Source organism: Anser cygnoides, chromosome 4, assembly GCF_040182565.1.
Source record: "Anser cygnoides isolate HZ-2024a breed goose chromosome 4, Taihu_goose_T2T_genome, whole genome shotgun sequence".
Classification (NCBI taxonomy): domain Eukaryota; kingdom Metazoa; phylum Chordata; class Aves; order Anseriformes; family Anatidae; genus Anser; species Anser cygnoides.
Window position 1 is genome coordinate 25,522,598 of NC_089876.1, and position 27,092 is coordinate 25,549,689.

General features: G+C 37.0%; 2 protein-coding genes across 8 annotated transcripts in view; one reads left to right on the forward strand and one right to left on the reverse strand.

Annotated features, from left to right (window-relative positions):
- Nucleotides 1-302: 302 nt before the first annotated feature.
- On the forward strand, nucleotides 303-3,566 carry LOC106048053 (protein shisa-3 homolog). The gene is made up of 2 exons (XM_048072879.2): nucleotides 303-608; nucleotides 1,206-3,566. Exons 1-2 carry the CDS (start codon nucleotides 308-310, stop codon nucleotides 1,655-1,657), a joined length of 753 nt encoding a protein of 250 aa, XP_047928836.2. The 5' UTR covers nucleotides 303-307; the 3' UTR covers nucleotides 1,658-3,566.
- A 1,278-nt stretch (nucleotides 3,567-4,844) lies between these two features.
- The window catches only part of LOC136790664 (phospholipid-transporting ATPase IA), a 103,720-nt gene continuing 81,472 nt past the window's right edge, over nucleotides 4,845-27,092 (reverse strand). For 6 of the 7 annotated variants that reach the window (XM_066995819.1, XM_066995817.1, XM_066995818.1 and 3 more), the window contains 4 exons: nucleotides 18,449-18,537; nucleotides 17,965-18,057; nucleotides 11,824-11,915; nucleotides 4,845-11,177 (listed from right to left, as the gene is read on the reverse strand). In XM_066995819.1, coding sequence (XP_066851920.1) covers nucleotides 11,080-11,177; nucleotides 11,824-11,915; nucleotides 17,965-18,057; nucleotides 18,449-18,537 — 372 coding nt within the window. In that variant the 3' untranslated portion in view covers nucleotides 4,845-11,079. Of the gene's footprint in view, nucleotides 11,178-11,823; nucleotides 11,916-17,964; nucleotides 18,058-18,448; nucleotides 18,538-23,760; nucleotides 23,904-27,092 lie in introns of those variants that run through there. The other variant, XM_066995820.1, reaches the window with a different exon arrangement.

Below are 27,092 nucleotides of genomic sequence, written 5' to 3' on the forward strand. Positions count from 1 at the left end.
CCGCCCCGTCGGGGCTCGCCGCCGCCGCCCGGCCCCGCGGCCCCGCAGCCCCGCTCGGGGGGCACGGAGCGGCCCGGGCCCGACGGCAGCGGCCGGGACTGGGGCAGCAGAGGGGAAAGCCGGGCGTCGGGCGGCGGGCGGCAGGTGAGTGCGGGGCTGGGGCAGCGCGGGGGGCGGCTCCGCCCGCGGGGCGGCGGCGGGGTCGGCACGGAGGGGGGCTGCCCCCCTTCCCGGCCGGGGCTCGGCTCCGCACCCGGGGCCGCCCCCTGCCTGCCCCGGCGGCGGCGGCGGCGGCGGCGGCGGGGCGATGGCGGGGCGGCGGCGGCGGCGGCTGCTGGTGCTGCTGCCGCTGCGCTGCCTCCTGCTGGGGCTGCTGGGCGGCGGCGGCGGCGGGCAGCCCGGCGGCGGGGAGTACTGCCACGGCTGGGTGGACGGGCAGGGCGGCTACCACGAGGGTTTCCAGTGCCCCGAGGGCTTCGACACGGCGGCCGCCACCATCTGCTGCGGCTCCTGCGCGCTGCGCTACTGCTGCGCCGCCGCCGAGGCCCGCCTGGAGCAGGGCGGCTGCACCAACGACCGGCAGACCCCGGACCCGGGAGTCACCGCCCGTGAGTGCCCGCACCGAGGGGCTCGGGGCGGGCGGGGGACGGACCCCCGGGGGCAACCTGGCACGGCCCGGCCCGGCCCGGCTCGGTTTGGCCCGGCCGGAGGCTCCAGGTGCGGCGGGGCCGGGGGGGGTGATCCGGGAGCGGCCCCCTCGGGGTGCCCGAGGCCGTGCTCGGGTCCCTCGACGGGTCCGGCGTGGGCACGGCGAGCAGCGTCCCGAGCCGCGCCTGCGGCCACCTCACGGCGTGTAACGGCACCTGGGGCACCCGAGCCTGGCTACTGCAGGCAGCTACACCGCCAGCCCCAATTTTGGGGTCTGAGGGGGTGGGAGAGGGGTGGGAGTCTGCGAAACCTAAATAGACGTGTGGCAAACGGCGTCTGCCGTCGGTAACTGTAACACCGTCAACTGAGAGAACTTCTGACTTGTGGCCTCTGGGGTATAAACTTTAATTTAGATCTAATGAGAGCGGTCAGGAGCTCTGCGAGGCTCGGTGTCTAGTGGGACTGAGCCAGTGACGTGGGGCTCCATAAGCTCTTAAAGAGCATGGTTATTTCCACAGGCTAACGCGCACGGCTTTTCCTCTTCTTTCTTCTCCCAGAGCCCATCTACGTGCCGTTCCTCATAGTCGGATCAATATTTATCGCCTTCATTATCGTGGGCTCTCTGGTGGCGATTTATTGCTGCACCTGTTTAAGACCTAAGCAGCCTTCGCAGCCGATACGCTTCTCTCTCCGGAGCTACCAGACCGAGACTCTTCCCATGATCCTGGCCTCGACCAGCTTCAGGACGCCGTCGAGGCAGTCGAGCACGGCCACCAGTTCCAGTTCGGCCAGCGGTTCGGTTCGCAGGTTCTCCTTCGCCCGGGCAGAGCCGGGGTGCCTCGTGGCCTCGCCACCGCCGCCCTACACATCTGGCTGCTTCCAGCCAGCCCACGCCGCCCACCTGAACCAGCCATCGGGATTTCTGGTGTCGCCGCCGTACTTTGGGTACCCGCTCCAGCCAGAGCCTGCCCTAGCTGGGAAGAGCTGCTCTGACTTCGGCCAGAGCTGAAAGGAGTCGCCACGGAGTAACGCAGCCCTAGGGAGCGCAAGGACTGCTGCCGCGGGCGTCGCACGTGATGCCAGAAGTCAGAACCGTTCCCGTGGGTGAGTTGCCCTTGAAAAGTGCAAGATTTCAGAAACCCAGCCTTCAGTACTTTCCCGAGCTTGGATCGCAGTTACAAACGAATTATAAAATGTTCCAGTCTCAGTTTGACTGCTCTGATAGTTCAGTCTAATGCGTGCAAAACATATTCAGAGACAAATGGAAAAAAAAAAGGGATAAAGTTACTCATTTCATGGAGCTATAAATGATGCTTTAACCCTAAATGATACTAACTTAGTTAACAAACTGACTGTATTCCACGGAGCCAATAATCAGAATAGTGCTATAAAACAGCAGTCAGACCGAGAAGTAACAGAGAAGTAACATACTAAACCGAAGAGTCTGTGGATCCTAAAACAGCTGACTGCTTCCACTTCCACGAGCAATGAAAGTAAGAGGAGGTATTTTACTATAGATATGGAAATGCTTGGGATTTTTTAAATACAGATAATATACCTGAACTTACACTGCATATTTGTATTAGTTAACTTTAACTAAGATAAAAATAGTATGAATTAGGCTAGTTGAAAACATGCGAATCCCAAGCAGCTGAATAATTATGTATGAGAAAAGCAGAATGTATTCAGTAATATCGCTAATAACTTCTCAGCATAAAATTCTAAAAATGGCATCGTACTGAAGCCTTCTTCAGAAGAAAGTATTTATTGTTGGCCTTTTGCTCAGCAACACGTCTAAGCTGGACAAACTGATCTTAAAGTTCTATTTGTAAAATTAGCCATGTATAAAATGTAAAGACAAGCTTGTAATTTAAAATGTATTTACAACATTGACAACACTAATTATTTAGTAGTCACCTCAAAAAAATGTATCAATAAACTGTGGTTGGAATCGAGCGTCACCTGTATGTCTTTGTGGAGATGCTGTTCAGTGAGAAAATTTTCACTTTGTTGGTGTAACTATACTGCATTGCTTCCTGTTAAAAGCAGCAAATTTTGCTTTTGTAAATGATTTACATCTTTAACTGTGCACCTGCTGTGTGGATTTAATATAATGTAAATTTCTCTATATAGCTAGCTAATAAATTAATATCTTTTTATATGTAACTTGAAACTTAATGTGGTTAAAACCACATTGATTAGTTGGGTATTTTAATCTAAAACATTCTGCCTTGGGAACAAATTTTGTTTGCCCTTCTACATTCCTTCATCCAAGTAAGCCAGCAAACCAAATGGAAGAAGAAAAAAGGCGTCTAAAACAAACACATGCAGCAAGCAAATGGAAAATACACAAGAAAAATGTGCAGTCATTAAAGGGCTTCCCTTTAGACTTTATTTTTGTGAACAAATCCAGCCTCATTCTGTGTGGCAGACTCCGCGATATCAGAGGATGAATTTTCCTATTTTATGAGCCCAAAACTCCCAGGGTATAGGATTTGTTGAAGTATGTAATAGCTGGCCTATTTTACAAGTATTAGCGTATCAACGCATATTAAAATTATAGCACTTCTAGTCTGAATTATGACATATTGCACTTGGTATTTTAGAAAAACGTAATCGGTTCTTAAGAGTTGAATATATATATATATCTATATTTTTTTAGCAAATATCTAGCGATCTGTATTTTAGCATTTATGGAAAAATATTTTGAAAAACTATTATTGTGATTTTTATTGCGTAATTACTGATACAATCCAATAGACATTATTGCTGGAGATGCAGTTGCTAAGGAAAAGACAACTTAATTTCCATATAACGATGCTTTAAGTAATAGGTTTTGACTTGCATGTTGTAACTGCTAATTGTAAACTAAAATAGCGATACACAATAGTGTATATGTTTTATGACATATAACAACAACATAATAATCTATAAATAGATGTCAGATACTTGACAAACTACTTGAAAAGTGCTTGCCATTCTTTTTAGAAGCAATCTTCAAGAAAGGGAGCAGGTAAAGTTTTGCCCACCTTTTTTGTTGTTCTGTAGGGATATGTCCTGGCTCCACTGTGCATTTGAGGTACTATGGGTCTGTTCAGGAAATACCTTTCTGGAAAACTTTTCCCAGAATTCATCTCTGCTGTTTGGAAGCATCCTGCGTGATATACTGGTCATTCGCATATACAGCAGAAATAGATGTTAAACTATGTTGATTAAAGTATGGTTTACAAATATATAATAAGTCCTTGGTAGAAAATTTTTTCATCTAGTAAATCAAGGCAAAACAGATACTACAGCTGGAAGCATAAACTTGATCTTTTTGGCTGGGAAGGAACAATTTTATTTACCTTCAAGCATTAATTAGTCACCAGTACCACTGACACGGGTGATGGATAGCTGAAATTCAGTGTTTTCCTCAAAGATCCGCTATACACTGAAAAATCATGAGTTTGACAGTCATTGACTACTACAATTTGTTAGTGTACACTAAAGATGTGAGGCTTCCTAATAGTTGCAGCAGGCTCTAAAGTCAAATTTCTTAATGTATTAACACAGGGAATGATTTTTGCTGCGCTTGAATACAGTCTTACAATTTTTAGGACTTATTCAGCCCAAGTAAAGGCTGTAAAGTTTGCCGTGTGTTGTGGAATTCAACCTAGCAGGGAAGACCTGTCTGAGCTACTTACCTCCCTTCCTCCTCTCATGCCGCATAATGTCTTTGACCTCATAAAAATGCTTGAAAAACTTGACACACAGGAATAATTCCACTGAATCAGACTTAAAAGTTTATGGAGTGCTAAGCACTTTACAGATTGGTGGCCAGAGTGCAACAAATCTTGCAGACGGGGCTGAGACTGGGAACGATCAGCTGAAGTTAAAATAGCTGTACCGGATCACCTGTGTGCCAGGTGAGGTGGGGATTGCACTGTGCAAATAGATTGGCCATGAAGAATTGTAAATTACTGTTAATGGAGCTAGTGACAGTGACTTATATAGCTGAAGGGACAGGAAAGGAATTGGCAAGAATACAGACCCAAGGACTGAAATGGTCATTGCCCATGCTCGTTTCCAACATGGATTTAGGTTCTCAGCTTATAGACTGAACTTCCTTCCTAATAAAAAGGACCTTATGGCATGGATGCTCCTATGATTTACAGGAAAAAAAAAAAATAAAAAACTTGCAGACAGAACACAAATGACATTCCGATACACAATTTTAACGACTAATGAAACAGTTTGATGGGCTAGATGTATGCTTGAACTGAAAAAAACACTTTATATAGTACTCGCTGAACTGCTATGCCTTTTTTTGTTGTTGTTTTTAAGCAGAGCAGGCTTAATTATTTCATTTGTAATTGAGGAGCTATTTCATACGCACTTTACTAGAGTGACACCAATCTAAGATACATCAAAATGAAAGAAGAATCACACTCAGAAAACTGATTATTGTCATTCACACACATTATGCACAAAATGCTTTGATTGCGATTAGCTGGTAATTGCATGTATAAAACCCACACCTTCTATGGGAAAAGAATAATGAATAGTGACATGAATTAGATCAGCCCTTCATTTGGTTTTCCTATACTAAGAGTTTCTTAACCACATATCTCCAAAATGTATCAAACTCCTTCGGTGCCAAGGAAAACATTACATGTCCTGGCAGGAATTTCTGAAGGATTTTATTTGAAGCTAGGTAAGCAGTATAGCAAAAATGGCTACGTAAACTAACGGACCGTTTGTAACACTAGTCCTCCAGGAATGTAACAATATGATAATGACAATTTTAAAATGATTTCATTGCTGCTATTAAAGCTTGACGGTAAAGATATGCAATCAATCCTTGGCACCGTTTTTCCGTGTATTGTGATGTGTTGTGCAGGCTAAACAGAGCATCACAGACCTGCTTTTGAGGGGGCTGCTGCTCCACAACGTTTATACAAAGTTTTTGATTCGCAATTACATTGAGGCGGTAATTCTGTGACACGCTGTCTTCACTCACGGAGGTAGAAAGAAATGCTTTTCTCTTCTTTTCATTCTCTCCATCTGACTTGTGAATTTCGGTGGGCTGTAGCGTAAGTCAGGTTGGTGAAATGATTTTGCTTACAACTAACATTTTCCATAAGAAAAGAGGGTAGGGACTTGAAAGGGAACCTGAATCATTATAAGGATTATAACCTGAATAATTTTAATGGCTTTATGACTGTCAGCATAGCAGAGAAGTTGACATATTGTGAGGTGGAATCTCCTTAAGCCAGCTCCACCACTTAAGACTGGCATCGTGAAACAGCTTAAAAGATGCATCCATTATTGAGCCTAACTGCACAGAACACAAAATCTACAAGAAATTAATTGCCAAGTATATAAAAAGAATCAGTCATCTTATCTGCAACCAAAACCCAAATTAGGTTTGGCTGTATTGATTTTTATTCTGTGGGTAAGCACTGTTAGGCAAAAGAAGCATCTGCTGCTATAGTGGCCATGGGATACAGTGTCCATCGCTGTCATCTGAAAAATGAGATGACGTTCCCTTATTCCTATTCTACCACTTTTGTACTGCATACTTCTCTTTCAAAATACAGCATCACCACCAGAAGTATCTTAGGGCTCTGCTGCAAATCACTAAATTGCAGGCTCCCATACTCCTTTTTCGCTTGTTTGCTTTAATGTCTCTCTGGACTTCACATGAGAACTGAACAAGACATTTGAAAATAACTATTAAAAAAAACAACACAACACACTTTTCTACTTTTCTTTTTGGTTTACCAAAGTAACATAAGTAGTTTCTGATACTCATGTAACGCTATTTCTGAAACGCCCCATTTTAGAAAAATTAAAGACAAGAATGATGGCATACGCATTTTCTTCTTTGAAAGCAATCCCTAGCATTTGCAACCAATCACTTCAGCTGTGAGTTTTCGTTTAATGGCAAAGTTTATTCATTTTTTTTTAACAATTAAAAGACAAAACATTTAAAATTTGCAGTTCAAAACATGCACATTCACCAAATGCCAAGTGACATGTAACACTGCATAGAACTGAATGTGTTACTAAAAGAGAATAACTACTTATAAAACACAGTGCATTTAACATCCAGTTAAAACTAAACCTGAGAAACTACCATAAACACCGACTCAAAAAGTCTTCATTCATGCAGCTTCATAATTTCCACAACAGTTTCAGCAGTAATGGCTTAGTGGGGCTGTAAAACCTCACTTTACCTTGAATGCAAATTTTGCTTGTACATAGTGACTGCTTTCTGCAGCGGTTCATACATATCAAACACTGAAAATCTTGATGAAAAATTAAGTTGAAGTAGAAAAAACAATGTTAGTGCATTTATGGCTTCTATTCTACAATAAAGAAACACCATAAAATATGGTTTAAAAAAATGATTCTGGTTGCAGCTTTGCAGTTACAAATCACTCAATATACGGAAATGCTTTTATTTAAGCAACCTTCCAAAAGTCCCAGCCCTCCAAAGTGCCCGGCTTTGCACATCCTTACTCAGCTGAGCAGTCCTTATACTTACAAACAGTCCAATTGAAGCCTATGTGAGTAACGGTTTGCATAAGCAGGAACCAGGTTTGGAATGCTAAAATATTCCTTTGTTTAATGAAGATCTATTGGTTAACAGCGAACAGACTGGGGGAGCGAGGGCAGAGGGGGGAAGGAGAAACTCATTTGTTGAGTTTTGCTACCAATGAAAACATCCAGTACCAAGAAAGTTGAATTGACAAACTCATTTGCTTACAGAGCGCTAGCTTCTGGCTATATTATGAGAAGACTTTTAACAAAGGCATTAAAAAACAGGAAGAGCAACAACCATGCATTGCCTCCGAACACTGAAAAATATCACCTCATGCAGACAGAATGATAAATTCATCAGAACTACAAGTGCTTTTACGCAACATGGAAGAAAAAAGGGAAACAACATCTCTCCTTAAATTTAACACATACTCCAAATTACTAATCATTCCAGATGGATTTCAAAATAATGAAAATGTCCTAAGACACTTTAAACACATCCTTGTAACATAGGGAATTTTATGGATGTATGTTGACATATAGGAATCTTCAGCTAACTCTCAGTGTTTCAAAATACTTTATTTATTTTATACAAATAGAATGATGTTCAAGTATAAATCTGTTGAAACTGCCTTGCAAAAATAAGTGTAAAATTAGGAATTGGCAAGAAAATTTTCCAAATACAAATTATCAATAGGTTTGTTAAAATTGTTTCCTGTTACTCTTTTGAATCACTCATACATATATATATATATATTTAAAAATAATTAAGCAACAGTATTTATATGATATCTGATTTCTAAGTGGCACTGCTTCAACTTTTTGATGTTTAATTTTTAATACTAACTTGTAATTACACAGTGCACATGAAACAGATGGAAAATTCCACGTGAATTCTGTATTCAATACAAATTTGAATTTTTAACCAATAAGAACAAATGCATTCTTATAAGTATTTTTGCCTAAACTGTTTTTTCTTTCAATAAACATCTGCACAATCCCCTTACTTTAACAAAGATATGATGTATGAACCAGATCATAATAGATTATATTACTGTGTACTTAACAAGAAAATAAAGTGCATATTGTATACCTGACCTGATTTAAAAAATGTGCACACATAGCTAGGATGATCTTATGTTTTAAAATTAAGTTGCTTACAGAAATGAAAAAATTAAGTTGTTTACAAAAATCAAAAAATATGGTTAGAATTGCCACATTGTCTTTTTACTATTTCCATGAAGCAGTATCTTCCTATCACTAATCACCAGACAATAAATAACATATGGCTTGTGGAAAAAGTATAGAGACAAGGGGAATAAAACAAAAAATAAAAATGAAAACTGTACTTTGTGAAATACTACTTTCAATTCTATAAAGACGTAAGGATGAAACATTGTGATAAGTTTACGCTACCTTAAAAAAAATAATCACCATCTAAATTAGAACTGTTTTCCTTTTTAATATATATAGTGTCATTTTCAACAAACTTTTACAACTGGGAGATGCTTTTTTTTTTTTTTTAAATAACGTGTATTCCTGTAATTTTGTCACAATACATCGCAATGGATTTCTAGTCCTCATGTAATTTCTGCAAAATCAGTAAATAAACCATTTAGAACAGAAAAATAATATAAAAATTAGTCAGTATGTGTGGATTGGACCATTTTATGAGTTAAGTACACTGAAAGATTACAAAAGAACAACAGTGTCATGGTTAATTTCAGAAATGTTTTGAAGTTGGTCATTGTCCCTTCGATGACAGAAAATAGGGAACCCCATTTTAGGAAAGGGCCATGCCCCCAAATTTTTTCTTGCCTTAGGTCAAGTGATTTGCCCCTCCCATATTGATCCATCTATTTATCTATGCCTGAAATGGCTTTTCTGAAGGCAGTTCTTGTCTGCATGACTGACTGGCAGTACTGTTTCTAGTGGGATACGTTCCCTTTGTCCCTATGTCTTCTGTTTTCACTTCTGTTTAGAGATCACTCCAGGAAAGCGAGAGGAAGACATTGCATAACATGCATATGAAATGCAGACTGCCTTCCCATTGATATGCCTTCCTAAATATGTACTTTCATATAGTGTTTTTTGTTGGGGTTTTCATGTATATTTGTAAGCTTCTCCTAGAATGGAGCACAAGAAAGTTGGACGGTGTAATAACATTACATGTCAAGTGTTTAGTTAGATGAAAGGCAAAGAGCTAAAATCACCTTTAGTAAATGGTTTTATAAAAATTAGTAAGACTGATCAAGAAAGGTTCAGAAAAGATGTGAATGTAGGACCCGTTACTTTTAAGTTGAAACTGGATGAGTTGGAGAGCAAAGAGGAAAATCTTAATCTAGCAGATCACTAAGGATGTCATTGTGTCATTGTTCTGCTTTTCCATCTAGCTGATCTCCATTCAAGGAAAAAACTGTAATTTCTACATAATACACTGAAATTTAATTAAAAATAAAAACATCTGTTACTACAGAATAATGTATTCTAGATGCAATTACGGTGGCTTTTAAAATCAGAATTAAACATGGACTAAAAAGCTACAAGATTTAACTAATTTCTGAAATTAAAAAGTAGCTTTCCCTTATTTGAAACCTGATGGCCATTGGGTGGTAAGCTGAGAAATACCAACTTTTACTACTTAAAAACATTATCATCACAATTTTCCCAGTAAGAGACTTTTAATTTACCCCCCCCCCCCCCCCCCCCCCTTTTTAAATAAAAAACATAAGTATCTTTTTCTGCAGTCACTATCCTTCTCTTTTTAATTAAAGGCGAGTGTATAGGTATTCTGCTTGACCATTAAGTTCTAAAGAGGCTGCTGCAATGTATTTCACGTCTTTATAGGAAGTGACTTCAGTGCAAATAAAACAGTACATATCACACTACTGAAGGGCATGGTTTGCTCTGTGTTTCAATGTATGCATTACTTTAGTATAAAAATGTTGAAAATGTAATTAAGTTTAAAAAGTAAATTAAAACAAACTTTCTTTTGAACTTACAGTATAAGCAGATACAATTACCAAATCTAAGCATTGCAAAAATAATTCAAGTTTGACGAAGGGAAGTAAGGCAGAGCAATTCTTTAAAATTTGAACAAAAATAACGTGCACTCAATTTTACAAGGTGGTATCCATTTTCAACATATGCACTATTAAATGAAAATAAGGGAAAAGATTCTATAAGGCCAAGGGTGCAATACTTGCAGTTTTGAAAGCAAATGCCATCAAGGCCACACAAATTAGACTCACTGCACAGTAAATCTTTCTTCTTGAGTGCCGAGACTCAAGCATGCAGTTCTGAAATCAGGACCAGAGTTCGTTTCCTTTCAAATTATTTCTGACAACAGAAAACATTTATGGAACTTCTTTGGCAAACGTTTGTATGCTAGTTTGACACAAATATCTATAAACATCTTGACTCAAAATCTTTCGTAAAGAAGGTGAGTGAACACCATTAAGATACTATTTTTTCAGCACTTGTTGAAATCAAAGGCTTGTTATCAACTGTAGTTAAATATATTACCACTTAAAAACCTCCACAGATGATAATGGTCTGTCAATGTAAAGCATATTTAGCAATCTGACCATTACCTTCCAAGTATATGACCAGTATTGATTCAACTTCATTGTAAAATAAGCAAGCTGGCAAGATACAAGGTAAATTCCAATCTGCTTACAAAGGCTAAGCAAATACTTGTTAAAAAATTTAGAGATGGTGTGTTACAGTATAGTTGCACAGTGCTTATGTCTACTGAATACACAAATCCAAACTTTATGGAATAAGATCATCATAGATCTTAAAATCTCTGATAACTGGGCCATGGTTGTAGTTCCCAGCAAAGATCTAGTAGTCTGTCTCACAGAAGTAACTTATGAGGCCTAAATCTTGAGCTGTGTTCCTTCACCATTCCTCAGGCCTTTGTTTTGTGGTATCGTATGCTCTTATTACTTCGGACTGGGAAACTATTCCATTTTCATCTTGAGAGAAAGCGTAGCCATCTGCAGATACAAACCAAAATAGAAAAAGTTTTAATTGGATTTCACATAATCCTCAATATTTTAAAGCTTTAACGACAGGAACTTAACAAAGGTCAATATAGATGAGTCTCTTTTCAATTGTTAGTAGGTAGAAAACCTACACTCTTTCTTACATAATTTTGCAATTGTAAAATAGCAAAGTGTCGTAGGAATTGATAGAATCCTAACCACGGTCAAAGAATATAGTCTAACTGGGTTTACATTCAAATATGAACATGGTCACACACAATGTCAGTTTTCACAAACACAGTATCTAATACTTACACTCCAAACACGTCTTCCTTTTTTTGAAGGCAGACTGAATTAAAACAACTTAAAGATGCTTAAAGTTTGAAAAATTAACTGCAAAAACCTACAAAATTTAACAAAATTTATTGAATAATTCATTTGTTAAAGATAATGCTAAGATCATAAAAAACAGTCCTATCCAAAGCTGTGATACAAAATAGATAAATTTTGAAAGGTGCATTCTAGAAAGATGTACTAAAAGCCACCGTGACAAATATTAGGATACTGCATCTTTACTATACAGAAATGCAGTGAAAGGTAGTGTTTTACTTCCATACTATTAACATATACTACTTTTTCTTTGTAAGTGAACACTTACGAAGCAAATTTTGCTGCAGTGAATCAGAGCGATACAAGTTCACATGGTTCTTCTTAAAAACATTCTTCAGTAGTTGGGCTCTTTCAGTTAAGCTAGAAAGAAAGCAGATAAGTGTGAAAAAAATTACTTACTATTTACACTAACCCTTTACCTTTGAGTCTGTTAAACAGGAATTAGTTATTAAAAGAAAAATGATCTTTTAAAAATTATTTTTACCTGTGCCTGAATTAATTATTAAATAGATGATTAAAAGCTTGTGCAAGGGCAGGTTATGATGTCCAGATCCTTTGTATTGTTTTTACTTGTTACAGTAAATGCAAAACATCTGTCTGAAGTACTGTCATGCACTGACAATACAAATAAGTGAATAATATTTTATATATTTGAGCGTGACTCCTTTAGAAACATGTGGTGTAAAGGGAAGACACTGGCTTTCTAGAAGCAGCATGGGCTGAATAGTGCCAGGCCAAATTTCTTACAGAAAGAAGGGCTCTTAGCTTCTACTGAAACATTACCCCAGAGTGGGATAGGAAAGGAAGATGGAGGGAAAGTCAGAACAGGTGTTATCAGCTCTGTGTACAGAAACATATTTCATATCAAAACATTTCAGATTTTCCATAAAAAGTGATTTAACAAGGTCTGTTCTCTGTCAAACTCTGGAGTTTGTTTTTCTGGAGGTCATACCCAAATAATGGGCTACTACTACTACTGGAAGTGGGTCACTTCAGCCCATCTCCTTTCCAGAGCAGTACTGGCTCTACACTGCTTTTTTGTGTGTTTATTATGCTCTAATATGATCCAAGAGGATTTCCATTTCAGTCTACATAGAAAACACAAAGAGTATTACGTTGGTTTTAGACCAACTGAGGCTCAAGGGACAGCTGAATCCTGTGAACTGTAGTGAATGTGTCAGGTTTCATTGCAGTTCATCTCTCTTACATTTAAAGTTCTTTCAAATAGGATTCTACATTACTAAATAAGTAACAGATGGGCTAGCTGTAGCTCAGAAAGTTCACGATTTTGGTAACATATGGAAGATGCACAGGGACTGTATTAAAAAAAAAACAAACAAAAACAAACAAAAAACCATAAATACCATTTTAATTTCTTGCTCTAAATTCGATATTCAATGTGAATTAGAGCTTGTGTTTCAGAAAAATACCAACCTGTCATTTAACCATTTCCAGTGCTGGAAAATCCAGTCCCTCCTCATGTAAACTGGTCTAAAAATGATTTATTTTACTTAAATCTATGTAATATTCATTCTGCGTATATAGTGATTTGATTTTGTTAGTTCTGCCAGATTATCGAAGTTGTCTCTGTGTAAGGACGTGGCATGTATAATGGATTTCACATGCCTACCTTCAGTGAGTTCTGACCAGTCAAATTACTCCTTAATATTACCGCCAATTAGCTAAATAGACTACCTTCCCTAACTACCTACCAGACTAAGTGGTAGAAATGGAACTTGATTCCTTCCCTTACTAGAGTAGCATTCTATACAAGCATTATATTAGAAATGCTTGTTCTTCCTTCAATGAGCACTTAATTTTTCTAGATAAAATTGAACCATTGGCTTAAACTGGAGAGACTGGTGGTCTGTTTCCCCTTTCTGTTTCCATCCAATCTGATGTTTAAAGAACATGCCAGGAGGTCAGAGCCTGGCTCTTCTATGTTGGAAGAGGGAAATAAACTTAAATCCCCACATGCACAGAGGAAGGCTAACTGTAAAATCTACAGGGTAAGAGGATGGGTGTAGTAAACTGCTTCGTTGGCCATGTTTTGAAGAGAATGGAACTTCCTTGTAAAAATGAATTAGGTACCAATTGCAGGAAAGCAGTCGGCATCTGCTGAGCCAAAATCCCAAGAACGGAGAAGTTGGAGTATTGAGATACATCTTACTCTCCATGTTTTCATATGCTATATGTATTTTTTTTTTTAAACTTTTTCCTCTTCACTGCTCCACTAGGCAATGTAGACTTTTAGTTCAGAGCTACAACTGTTAAACTAGATTACTAAAAACGACTTAAGGACAGAGGTTTAAACCACGAAGACACATAGGGTGAATAAATAAATACCTTTTCATAAATGGGAGGGCAAAGAGGTGAAAGACCATATGAAAAATTTGATATAGATATCAACTGTATTTCCTTTGCAACACATCTGAGAAACCTTTCCTAAAATTAACTGAAGACAGCATTTTTTTTGTTTTGACAAATGTTATTTTCTAATACGAAGCTATTTTTGTAGGCACAAAAGCACAGTAGACCTATTGCAGCATTTTGGTATCATCATCACATACCCTTATTTCAGAATAAAATATTCAGATTGCCTAAATGCTAAGCACTGAAAATACTGCCTTAAGTTTTACATGAAAATAAAGTATACACATTTGTTAGTTTATGTATAATGAAGTTTCCACTGCATAGATCTGATTTCTGGTACAGAAAATACAAGTGAAGTAGGAAATACATTTTGGAAAACAAAAGTGCTTCCAGCTACTCAGGTATTAAATTCTGTTCTATTTCTATACTTGAGGAAATAGTGAAAGCCCTTTATTATGAATCGCCTTGCTGCCATCCTAAACTTTTAAAAATCTCCATGTGAAGTCAAGAAAACATGGTTTCATAATTAACCAATGATAAATCAGCAACTAAATTACAATGCTCATTATTTGTACCTATATGGAAAATCTGAATATTAACTATATCTGAACATGTCATATACACTTACAGGAAAAAAAAAAAAAACTACTTCATATATTCCTGATCAACCATTTGGCTGGTTTAAAAAAAATAATTTCAAAGTGGCTTGAATGAAAAACAATTACTGTATGAAGCAGCATTTGTGGTAAATATCTCTAAAGACACAAGTTAGGGCTGTTATTTGTCTGTTAATTTTAGTCTATTATGTTACTTTTAGTCTATAAAATATAAAAATATTTTATGAGTATTAATATTGTTGGTTTTACTTAAACATCATATACTAGGTATCAGAAAAGCTTTTTTTTTTTTTTGAACCATGGTTTGTACACAAAGAATATGCTCTTATTTTAGTCATTTAAATTTTAAGTGTCAACAGCTTTGTCACATCTGTTACCATGTCTTTAATTATAAAAATCATACTTTTTGTGACATAAATTTGCTACTTCACTGAAGCTGGTCTGTTCTTTAAGTTCAAGGAAATATTATTCCAACATAAAAGTTTACTTTCTATTAGAAAAGTTAGTGTCCTGGCTTTGGCTGTGATAGTGTTAATTTTCTTCCTGCTAGCTGGTACATTGCTGTGTTTTGGATTTAGGATGAGAATAATATTGATAACACACTGATGCTTAGTTGTTGCAGAGCAGTGTTTATACAGAGCCAAGGGCTTTTCAGCTTCTTGTGCTGCCTTGCCAGCTAGGAATCCGGGGGTGCACAAGGAGCTGGGAGGGGACAGAACCAGGAGAGCTGACCCAGACCGGCCAAAGGGATGTCCCATGCCACATGGAGTGATGCTGGACAATAAAGCTGGTGGGGGCTGGCCAGGGGTGGGGTGTTGCTACTCAGGAACTGGCTGGTCATCAGTCATCAGGTGGTAAGAAATTGCATTGTGCATCACTTGTTTTGTATACTCTTATCAGCATTTTATTATTATTAGTTTTCCTTCCTTTTCTGTCCTATTAAACTGCCTTTATCTTAACACACGAGTTTTACCTTTTTCTAATTTTCTCCCGCATCCCTCTGGCAGGGGAGTGAGTAAATGCGTAGTACTTAGCTGCCTGCCAGGCTAAACTACAACATCATGTAAAACCTACACCTTCTTGCTCAAGATATGTTCTTACTTAATGGATAAATATATGCGAGAAAAACAGTTTCAATGTGTTGCCTACATAAGGATAGAATAAATTATTTGTGGCTATTTATTGGGAAAAATTCTGATTACATGTTCTTTACCAAACAGGATACAACAGGGATGCTCTTCCTGAGTTTTCAATGGTAACAGTTAAAATACCTTTTCAAATCAGCACTGGTAAGATATGAAGGATGACAGATCTTAAGACTGTATCAGCCTGTCCTACTTCTAAAAGATATGCTAAAATACAATCAGGATCCTTAAAGAACAATACTTTAAATTATTTCAATCTAAATGACAATTTTATTCTAGTTCTAAGAAAACAGAGGAAAGTGCATATTTGGAATTTAAATAGAAAACTCCCATCCTAAGACTGGTAGGAAAACATCAAAAGGTTGAAGCTTTACCATCTTAGTTACAGAATCACACAATCATAGAATATCCTGAGGTGGAAGGGACCCACAAGAATCATTGAGTCCAATCCCCATGGCTCCACGTATTTAAATGCATGCCATATCAGGTCAACACAGCTCTAAAAAATCTGAAACAAATATATTCTAGCTGAAAAAAAAGCAATTAAAATTAACACTAATATATTTCACTAATAACATGAAAATTAACACTAATATTCAAATGCCATTTAATTATAGTATCTAGCCAATGATAGAATCCTGACCTGTTATTTGTGGAAGTTGACTCTCTTATTTTGTGTTGTAGTATTTTTAAGATGGTAATGGACAGGGTGAAACATTTCCTGAGTTATCTTTCTCACTATTTCAGTTTCATCTTAATCAGTGTTTTGTATCTTCTAAGAGCCTGCATTTTAGGCTACTTGGCATTTTATGAGAACAAATCCCTTCTTCTATTACAATATAGAATGGTACTTCCAGAATTATGCACACTAGAAAAATATTAGTTGGTGCTGAAGAATATACAGTAAGGTCAAAAATGATTAGCTGGGCTCACACGAAAAGTGCTGCCACTCAAGAATATAAAAGACCCATGTGCATATTTAGAACTGATGTTGAAGACATTCCTTGCCAATTTAGCTAATTACTCTGCAATGTTAACTAGTTAACCCAGGTTTCTGCAACATAGATGATAAAACAAAGAAGTTAGAATAGTAGAGTCAAGTTTCTGATGGTGTAAGTAAGTCAGTCCATGAGACCATCTTCTTAACAAAGGAAACATTCTCCTTAAAGAAGGAAATTTTGGCTCTATTACGTGAATTAATAACAACAATAGAAAACATCACTGAAATAAATCACTAGCAGATACTAAGATGTCTAACATCCATTGATTTTGCATGAGATGCAGATGCTTATACACTTTAAAGAATACAGGTTCAAAAAATGACTTAGTGGAGAATGAATGGATCTAAGAAAGATATTCGGGCAGGTAGCTGAAACAATCTTCATGAAGCCCTCCTAGCTATTTAACTGTGAGATTAAGAAATAATTACAAAACCATTGGTGAAAACACCAAGTTCCTCTGGCCTAAAAAACAAAGAGATGTGGAAGAAATTCTGTGACATGAAGGAACAGCATACTGCCTAGACAATGGAAATCGCTGAGTTTGAGAACACGAGACAAGTCTTGGGAATGCAAGTTCGGAACATTGAAAATGTACAATACCTTACTTTCTTCTACATCTATAAGATGGTCCCCTTTCAGTACTTTCTAGTACTAACATCTGCTTTCTTTTCTGTAATTTATTCTGTTACAACTTTTCTCTTTGCAAAAGAGCACAAAGCATATACTGCTTTCTGGCTCAGAGCTCAATAAGAGAATTCTTGTGAGGTGTCAAGTTGAAGTTATTTCTTACCTCATATAATTTAGTCAAATTTGTTTGCTCTTGACTGGCATTAGATACAATGCCAGCTTATTCTATTTAATTTCAGCAGATCCTGGACAGATTTTGCTGGTTTTCAATATGCTACTAGGCAGGCAGTTTTTATTTATTTACTTATTTTTTATTTTTAAGTTTATTTTTATATGCTTAGGCTCAATTTATAACTGTATTAGTAAATGATGCAGGTTTAAACTCCCTTTGCCTTGGTTGTTAACACAGAGTGACAGAATTAAAATTTTAACATCAAAGCATATGAAAAAACATGTAGGCTGAGTAGACCTGAAATCTTTTTACAGATACCTACACTGAATTATTTTCAATCTATTTAATTGGAAATTCTACTTGTTTTTGGAAAATAACCTTTTGCCTTTGATAAGTGTATGAGGCTGATGATATTTAGCATTATTATTATTATTTTTTAAATGAAAGACAATGATCTATAGATTTTTACAGTACCTCTTGCCATGCACAACTGCCCCAGGATCCTCAGACTTTGCTTCCAACTCCTGAACTTCATCTACCAGTGTCTTAAAAGTAGCTCTTTTTACTCTGTAATACAAAATACTGGCAGATTTACTTTTTTGAAAGTAAAAGATCACATTGTGTTAGCGCTTACATAAGCATTCAATATACAAATATATTTTTCTAGGTAACTGAATTAAGTTTTAAAAGAAGAAATACGATAAAGCAAGTCTAAATAATATATTTTATCAGCTGCTCTTGCAAAGCAGACACAAATATTTTATTTTTAAAACACATTACAATTACTGAAGCATTTAAAATTAATGTCATTTGTAACCAGGTTTGTCTAAAACAAGGTGAAAAACAATTTTATGTAATTAGCAGAGCTGATCTTTATTTGCTTTTGTTATAGTAGTAATTAGAACACATGCTTAATGTCAGTACCGTTTCCCGTAAACCTCAGCATTTCTGTACTCACACTTTGTATACTACATCAAAAAGTAAAGCTGTCATAGGAATACATAAAAGTCCCATCCAAAATACTCCAGAGCTGAACATCATAGCTGCCTGGAAAGAAAAAGTATAAAATGTGTTGAGGTGATGATGAGAACTAGAAAAAAAAACAACAACAAATAAGCATAGAAATATCAATGATTCGGTTAAGGGCATCAAAATCAAGTTTAAATGAACCTCTAATGTAAAATACAGCTTTAACACCTTTCTAAAATCCCTTGACATGACATAGAAATCCAGTAGACAGTAAGCACTAATTCATGTTAAGAAGCTGGTAGAAAGATCACGCTGCTTAGCAATTTGAGAGAGGGAGAACCTACCCCTCCACAACACTGCTCTATACCACTATGCTGATTACAGACTTTTCAGAATTATTGACCCCCTCACTCCCGTCCCCCAATCTTTGTCAATACATCATGAGCACAATCTCTCATTTGCAATCGACCCTAGCAGGTAAAATGAATACTGAACTTGGCTATGGATACTGGACACTGTTACAATCATTTCACAATATAATTCAGATTGAAGTTGAGCTATCTCCAATAGAGCTCACTGTACCATTGTTCCCACACTGCTACGGGTTCCTGTGCAGCAAACTACTTAATAATGAGAATTAACAACTAATTACATAATTATGGAAGTATGCAACACAGTGTTAAATGAAGATCCAACATGCTAATGCATGGTGAAATACTTGCAAAACACGTTACTGCTCTTAGTTGTATGTTTCCATTTTTATACCCCGTCCTATACTACTACATAAATATTTATTCTTCTTATAACTTGTCTGTTAACATACTAAAAACTAAAACCAAAACAAATATCATAACACATGGACATTAAAAGAAAAAAAAACTTTAATTGACCCTTGTAATGCATGTATGGATACAAGGAATTAACAAAGCATATTACTGAAAGATTGTTTTGCAGGCAATATTCAAAAGAATTTTGTAATGGAATTAGATTGCACAGAGATTGGAAGTAACATTGCTACAACAGTGATACCCTTTGAAATCTTTGTTTCATTACTGTGCGACTAACTCCTTTTAAAGGAATTTAAACCTTAGTACCTGACTAAAATAAACAATCTGAAATTTTCCTAATATCAATAAGCAGAAAAATGCAGGTAGCTTGTGGCAGCTGAACTCTGCCTTCGGAAGAGTATACTCTTGGTATACTCGGTACGTTATGTGTGTAAAAACAAAAATGAATTATTTTCAGAATAAAAATCTCATTCTCAGACAGGCAAAAACTCTTACTCACTTTGTTTTTTTGTATTCAAATTCCTACTGATTCTTTGAAAAGTATTAGAATGTATTTGAACTGAAAGTCTGGTAAACTTTTGACAGCTATAGGACATAGATACTGCCCTGAGATTTTAGCAATTATTTTTGCCAACAGCTGTCAGCAAAGGTATAAATACTGAGCAGTGACAGGTTCAAAAAAATCCAATTCACAGCTTCAAGGGGAAGGGTGGGGGGAGAGAAGGAAAATTTTATATCAAGAAAATTTCTATCGTGGAGAAAACGTATTTGCGTAATACCTTTATAAGCAAAACATGACTTAGGACATACATGATTAAATACTAATTTCCTAAAACAACAGCTAAACAGCTAATAGGAAATGTCTATCACAACTACATTTTGCAATATCTTTTCTAATTAAGTAATAATTCAGAGAGACTAACAGTTTCCTAAACAAAACCAAAAAGCATAAAAAATGCAACTTGAAGGAATTACAACTGTTACTTCCTATTATTAATAACATTTTGGTAATTTATAGGAACACAGCTAAGAGCTGTTCTTGCATTAGCCACCCTGTATTAAATGTTTGCTGGTGAAACAGCAAAAGTGATAATGTAGGTCTTAGGATGTTAATTCTGACCATTGTAATGCTAACTATGAATGAAGGAACAACTGGCGCCTACTATTCAGTCCATCCAGCCTTTGGCTTTACAAATGAACAACATGAATTGAGGAAAAAAAAAGTTTTTCTGTGTCATATTTGAAAGCCTGTCAGATTTTTTTTCTTTTACAGAGTTAATCCAAACCTAAAAGATTTAAAGCCGACATTCGCATTAAAGACAGAGGCCCTCTTTGTATTTTTTGGACGAAGAGGGGAAAAATAAAATCCCACAGAGGTATTTCCTTCCTTTCTGTACAAGAAAGCTCCCCCCTCACTCTGTAGAAAACATTTTTGTCTCTAACTTTTCACATCTCTCTACACATAGGCAGGTCATCTGGGAAATGGCAAACCAATCCTTTTCAGACAATGGCACTAACAGGAGCAGCCTGTTCTGGGGCCGGACTCTGGCTGCCTCTGTTCGTGGTTTACAAATTGTTCCTAATGTGAGAGATTTGTGGTCTATGCCAAGTTTTAGGCCTTGTGAAACCAAATGGAATCTGCCACAAAAGTGGCTCCCAGGGGAATTCAGAAGTAATCCAAAATGAGAGCTGGAAAGCCTAGTTTATTGTAGGACTAACAAATCCTGCAGGGGGGATAAATAATTTGTTGTCTGCATAGCTCATGCTCAATATTAGGACTTTCTAAAAATGAAAGAAATTTGCCTGTACAGTGCAATGTACAGATTTTTATATTGGTTCTCTTTTTTTTTTATTTTTCTTTGTAAAGTACTGAAAATTAGCCCCTTTCGTGATTTAGCAGATTAGAAATCGTGGACACAAAACATTTTTAATGCACAGATGGATATGTACTATTAGGAAATTACATGCCAAAATGAACAGAAAATATTTCCTTTCTCTTCACTATGAAACGTTCTGCTGAAACAGCTATCTTAGATTTTAGAAATGATAGTCTTCTAAAAGTAGAGAGAAAGATGAAAAGAACAGTCTTATTGCAGTTTATTTCAGGTATCATCTATGTACATACCCTCTCCCTATAAGCCACAGAACTATTAAAATAATACCTCCTCAACACCATCAGACCAACAGTTTCTCTCCTCAACAACCTACAGAAACAACTTCGTTAGTTTTAGTTATCTACATGTGTCTGTCTTCATACATGTCAAAGTACTTACTGTTGTAATACTAAAACAGATTTGCATTTAACTCCCAGGGCAGTGAACTCCCTACAAGGAGTTATAGTCATGCCTGTAGTGTTTCTTTGCTCTTTAGAGTTTAAAAAACATCTCATAGGTCCTATTAAGTAGGAACTTTGCTCATTAGGTATATTAAAAAGGCAGTCTTCTCATATTCTGAAAATGCATTCAAAGGAAAAAGAGAAAGTAGCACACAGTTAAGAAGCGGATAACTGGATATTTGCAGACAGAATCTTTAAGTTTTTATTTGAACAAATCCCCTGAGAGACAAAAAAAAAAGTACAGTACATGCCTTCATTTTTTCCCTAGTTCCTCTTATTTTCTTCAGCTAAGGATCCTACTAGCTCATTGCAAGACCACTGATTTTCCTCACTGCAGATGGGTAATAAAGGGTGAAATGTATCCCTCAGAGGGATGAGTTATAGTCCCAATTACATAAACACAAATAACATTATGAATAATAAATACATATATAATAAAGCTCAAGGACGCATGCTATAAATCCTGAAGCTTAAAAAAGCATCTCTGTGGTGACACAGAGTATATAAACATAAATGAAACCAGACAGAGCAATACAGAGACTAAACTGAGACTTAGGTCTCTCATCTACAGAAGTGTCCTTAGTTCAGCCACTTTCAATTAATATTTTAATATTCTAAGTATCTGTTGGAACACATCCTGCCTTTTCCTAGAGAGTACCTTTGTCACTCAGAGCAAAAGTCAGCATCGTTTCTTCTAGTCCAAAAAATATTTGATTACTCGTCAGAAAGTGGAAAAGAAGAAGACATCTATTTTAGTTTTCTATTTCATCATCCTTTCAGCAAAAAAAAAAGCATTACCCTGAAAGCAGAGAGAAACTTAAACCTGGCTCTTGGGTAACGTTCATTTTGAGTGAGTGCTCTTGTCATTTAACTGTTACATAAATGGACTCTTTAAAAAAATATAGGTGATATAAGGGTCTAACTGTATGAGGTAGTTCAGGTTTGTGAACCATCACATTAGCATTTATCTCTAACCCCCGTAAAGCACTTGAGTCCAGAAAGAGATTAAATAAAAGACTGAACCATATTAGATGTTCTTGTGAGTAGCTTCAGAGCGTTTGTTCTTTTTTTCCTTTGTGAACTACATTCATAGATACTTAATTCCATTCTTGCATTTTGTGAAAGCCTAGGTTATCTGAAAAGGTATTTAACCTTTGAAAACAAACAAACAAACAAAAACATCCCAAACCCATAACGGTAAATTATGTTGCCAGGAATAACTGTTATGAAGTTATCAGTTACTATTTCTGTTGACTTCTGACAGAAATAGGGATGAAAGTGCTCTCAAAGGTAGAAAGCAAGAAAATAATACAGAAAAAAAAAAGCCTTATAAGAAATAGTAATACTTGGAAATTTTTCCAAAAAACATGACAGAAAAAAAAAAGGTTTCCCAGGAATTAGGAAGAGAAGCAGGTTTTGTTAGCAAAAGTTTAACAAAGAAGGTTGTGATGCAGTGTGAACTAAAAGCTCTGAAAAAATGAAAAAAAAACCAACCTTCGGAAAATTAAAGAGAATTACCCACCTGGTTTTGATATTAGACATGGCAGAAAATGTTTGCAAGGTGAGATCCATTACATTACTTTTACTGGTGCTTGTAAGCAGAGAATGTAAATTATTCGGAAAGAAAAGACTAGATTTTCCTCGTTTGCCTCAGTCGAAAAGATTCTATAGGGGACCCATCTGAGTCGCTTGAAAGACAACATATAATATCTGGCAAGGGGGACGTAAAGCCACAATGAGCAGATGAGTTCTGGTGGTTCTACAGATTTGTTACCAGGATGTGGGCTATCCAAATTGTAACAGGAATAAAGAGTAGGGAAAAAAGTGACAAAAATAACTGGCTAACTCAACATAACTACACCAGGTTTTAGACATTTTTCATAAATCTGGAAATAAATTTCCCTGAGATCTGAGAATGAAGTGATTTCAGTATTTGTTTACCACATGGGGTTCAAGACAACTTTTAGAAATACAGATTATCAACTGAGTTATCTCAAAAGACACCTTAAAAGCAAGGCAGAGTGCTTCTCTTTCTTCATTAAATAATTTCAAGGGAATCATTACTTTCTGAATGTTGGGGGCATTATTTATAGTTCCCCCTGTTAACACTGAGGAAAAGTACCATCAAAATTTCCTTAAAAAAGTCATTCCAACTTATTTATTATGCTGAATTCCACAAAAGTTATTAAACTAACACTCATCTGTTTTTAAAGATGCACGTGACAAGAAATATCCATTAATCGCATCTCCGACTGCTGAAGCAAGAACACAGCAAAGCACAGACAATCATTAGGTTCCTGGAGCTCATCAACGACAACGTCCTGACCCAAGAGAAAGAGAAGCCAATGAACAGAGGTGGACTGTCCAGCCTAGAGAACACAAGACTCAAGGGGTACTTACTAATGTAGACAAATGCCCGACAGGAGGGTGTAAAGAGGACTGACTGCACCAGGCTATTTCCAGTGCTGCCCAGTGACAGGACAAGAGATAATGGGCACAAACTGGAATACAAGAGGATCCACCTAAACATCAGGAAGCATTTTACTGAGCACATGATGGAGTACTGGCACAGGTTGCCCAGAGAGGCTGTGGAGATCTTCAAAAGCCACCTGGACGTGGTCCTGGACACCCTGCTGTGGGTGTCCCTGCTTGAGCAGGGGTTGGAGCAGGTGCCTCCAGATGGCCCTGCCGGCCTCAGCCATCCTGTGGTTCTAAGATACTAGCTTGAATCTCCAATACTAGCTTTGGTCACCATCAGACTAAAACAAATTCCCCTGTCAAATCAGATTTTAGACAAACTTCTCCTTTGAATACCTGAAAGAAGACAGTTACATTTCTATTTTTTTTTTTTTTAACATACAAACACACACGCAAACCAACAAAACTTCTGTAGGGGATTAAAAGCTGAATATTTAATATTTTAACAAGTACAATTCCATGTAAGTTTGCTATGTGTGCAATAATAAAGACAGAAGCAAAACTTAAAAAACTAATACTGTTACGGTAGTATATTCAAATCAATTTTTCCTACAGCTAAATTATCCAACAAGGAATTTTAACGTTTTTCACAAAGATTCTGCAAACCTCAATCAAATAAGCTAAAATTCTGTACAATACATGTTTCTTCCTTAACTTCAATTTCTGTTAATTTTGTATAATCCCCTGGGTCAGACAGAGCAGAAAGAGATGGGGCTCTGGAGAATTTTAAAGTGCATTTCAACAGTACCACAATAAAATTAAGAAGTTCTGCAGATACTGAACTTCTGATTTTAATCTCGGTGTCATACTTCTTATTTCAGTATATGATTTTAAGCTACTTTATTAATTAGACAGGTGTATAAAAAAAGCCCTAACAACTCAGGCACACGTTATCAAACCCAAAAGAGTCAGGAGTTATACTAGTGTGGAACTCACAAGTTGTTTTTTCTCTCCTCTGCAATTAAAGGTTTTCAACTCAAATCACAGCCATATTTGTTTAAGAAAGATAACTTTACCACCGTATAAACTTGTATTTTTTAATGCAATTAGTTATTGCAAGAGGACTACACAGACAAAAAAACACAGACAAAAACATAAATCCACTGGATCATAGATTTGAAATGCATGTTATTCAGCATCACAGATCAGTCTTCTGTGTATTGGAGAGTCTCAAAGGAAAATACCTCATAAAATATGAAGAGATTTGCCATTTACTTTTACATATTTATGCAAACTATGTGTGGTTTCAAACTGAGAAAATACTGCAAATGTGTTTAAAATACTGAACATACAATCCACTTCTCTTTGCTAATATTATATGTGAAAGAAAATCATATCATCGTAGAAGAGATTCATACAGTCGATTTACTCAGGTCTACAATGAAAATGTTCTTTTTGTAGTCTGTAGTGGCACCTTTTTCCAAGTTAAATGGCATTCCAATCTCAGACCAGGTAAATCACAGTACTGTGAAATTAAAGAATGAATTTGGACCCAGATCATTGTCAGCAGTTCGCGCCACTAAGTTAATATTACAAGAAGTAAGCGGTTTCTATGTATAATCCTACGATTCGTCCAAAACACTTTTGTAAAACAAACAAACAAACAAAACAGAAATGCCCTTCACCATATTTTATCTGATCAGGCCAAAGAAAAACAAAAAGCTACAGAAATACAGGTGAGCTTGTTTTCTTAAGTTCTACCAGATGTACTTGGATAGTTCACTTCAAGTGTGAGTCATAACTTGAAGAAATTTGACAAACAGCATTTTAGTTTGAATACTTATGAGAGGCCTGGATTTGCTTCAGTGAAACCCAGTGAATTCTGCCCTGCCTGTGAGGAGGCTTCCAGGACAGCACAAAAAAAAAAAAAAAAGGGGGTTCCCACCTGAGCCACAGGATTTGTCAACAGGACTGTCTTTGGCCACACAGAATACAGCTCAAAAAGCCAGATAAGGTTTTAAAATGAGCACTTAAGGTCTGTGTGCTAGGAGACATTGTTCTGATGTTACAGACTTCTAACTGTATTCTTTGAAGAAAAAACATAACCAGAAAGCAACCCTTCAAACAACTGTGTGCATGTACACACATCTAAAGCTACTACATACGCATATATGCATAAGCAAGCACACAATCCCTTACTAACAAAATAATTAGATACAGTTCAAGTATGGATACAGTTTTATCACAGCAAATAAAGGAATTTGGGTAAGTCATATTACTTCGGTGTCACATTGAATCCAAATTGTAAGAGTATTTATTGTTGGGAGAAACCTCACTTTAAGAACAATTTTTCAAAGTTTGTAGGAAAAGCATTCCTTTCAACATCTTTTATTCACAATTTCAGAGATGGAACGTGCATTAAGTAAAATATTCACCTGCTTGAACAATGAAGTAGCCACCTTTATGTCATACCAAGCATAACACATCCTGTTGCTCCCACTGTGCTTATTGCTACAAAGGTTATTCTGTCTTAAAGAACAACCAGACAACATGCAGTTTTTACAAATATCTCTTAAAAACAATAACAACAAAAAACACAAACTCCAGAAACATTCTAAAATACTTCTTCTAAAAAATACAGTGTATAAATATGAAGAAAAATGCTTGAGTATGATAACTTTAATTACTTTAATTTAGAATAATGTACAAAATTTTTTTTGAGTAATGGAGGCAACAAGATAACATAATATTCACCTTTACATAGAGGGGTAGAGGTTATAATAGACAGGAAAATCAGCAAGAAATTATATAATTTCAAATTCATTTTTTCCATAGGTGTCCTAGTACTTAAGTCAATTCCTTGTGTTTTCCATTATAACGTAGCAGTCACGTAAATGACTATATGTTATTTTTCCCATAACTACTTATGTGGGAGGTGAGACTAGTGGCTCTGATTTACATCCAAGTGAGGAAAGGATATTCATTTAAGTTTCCCACATCCTGCATATTATTTTAAATTGCTGAGTTAAAGGCATCCACTCTTCTACTTGGTGTATGGCTTAATTTACTTGATATGCTTTGAGAAGAGAACC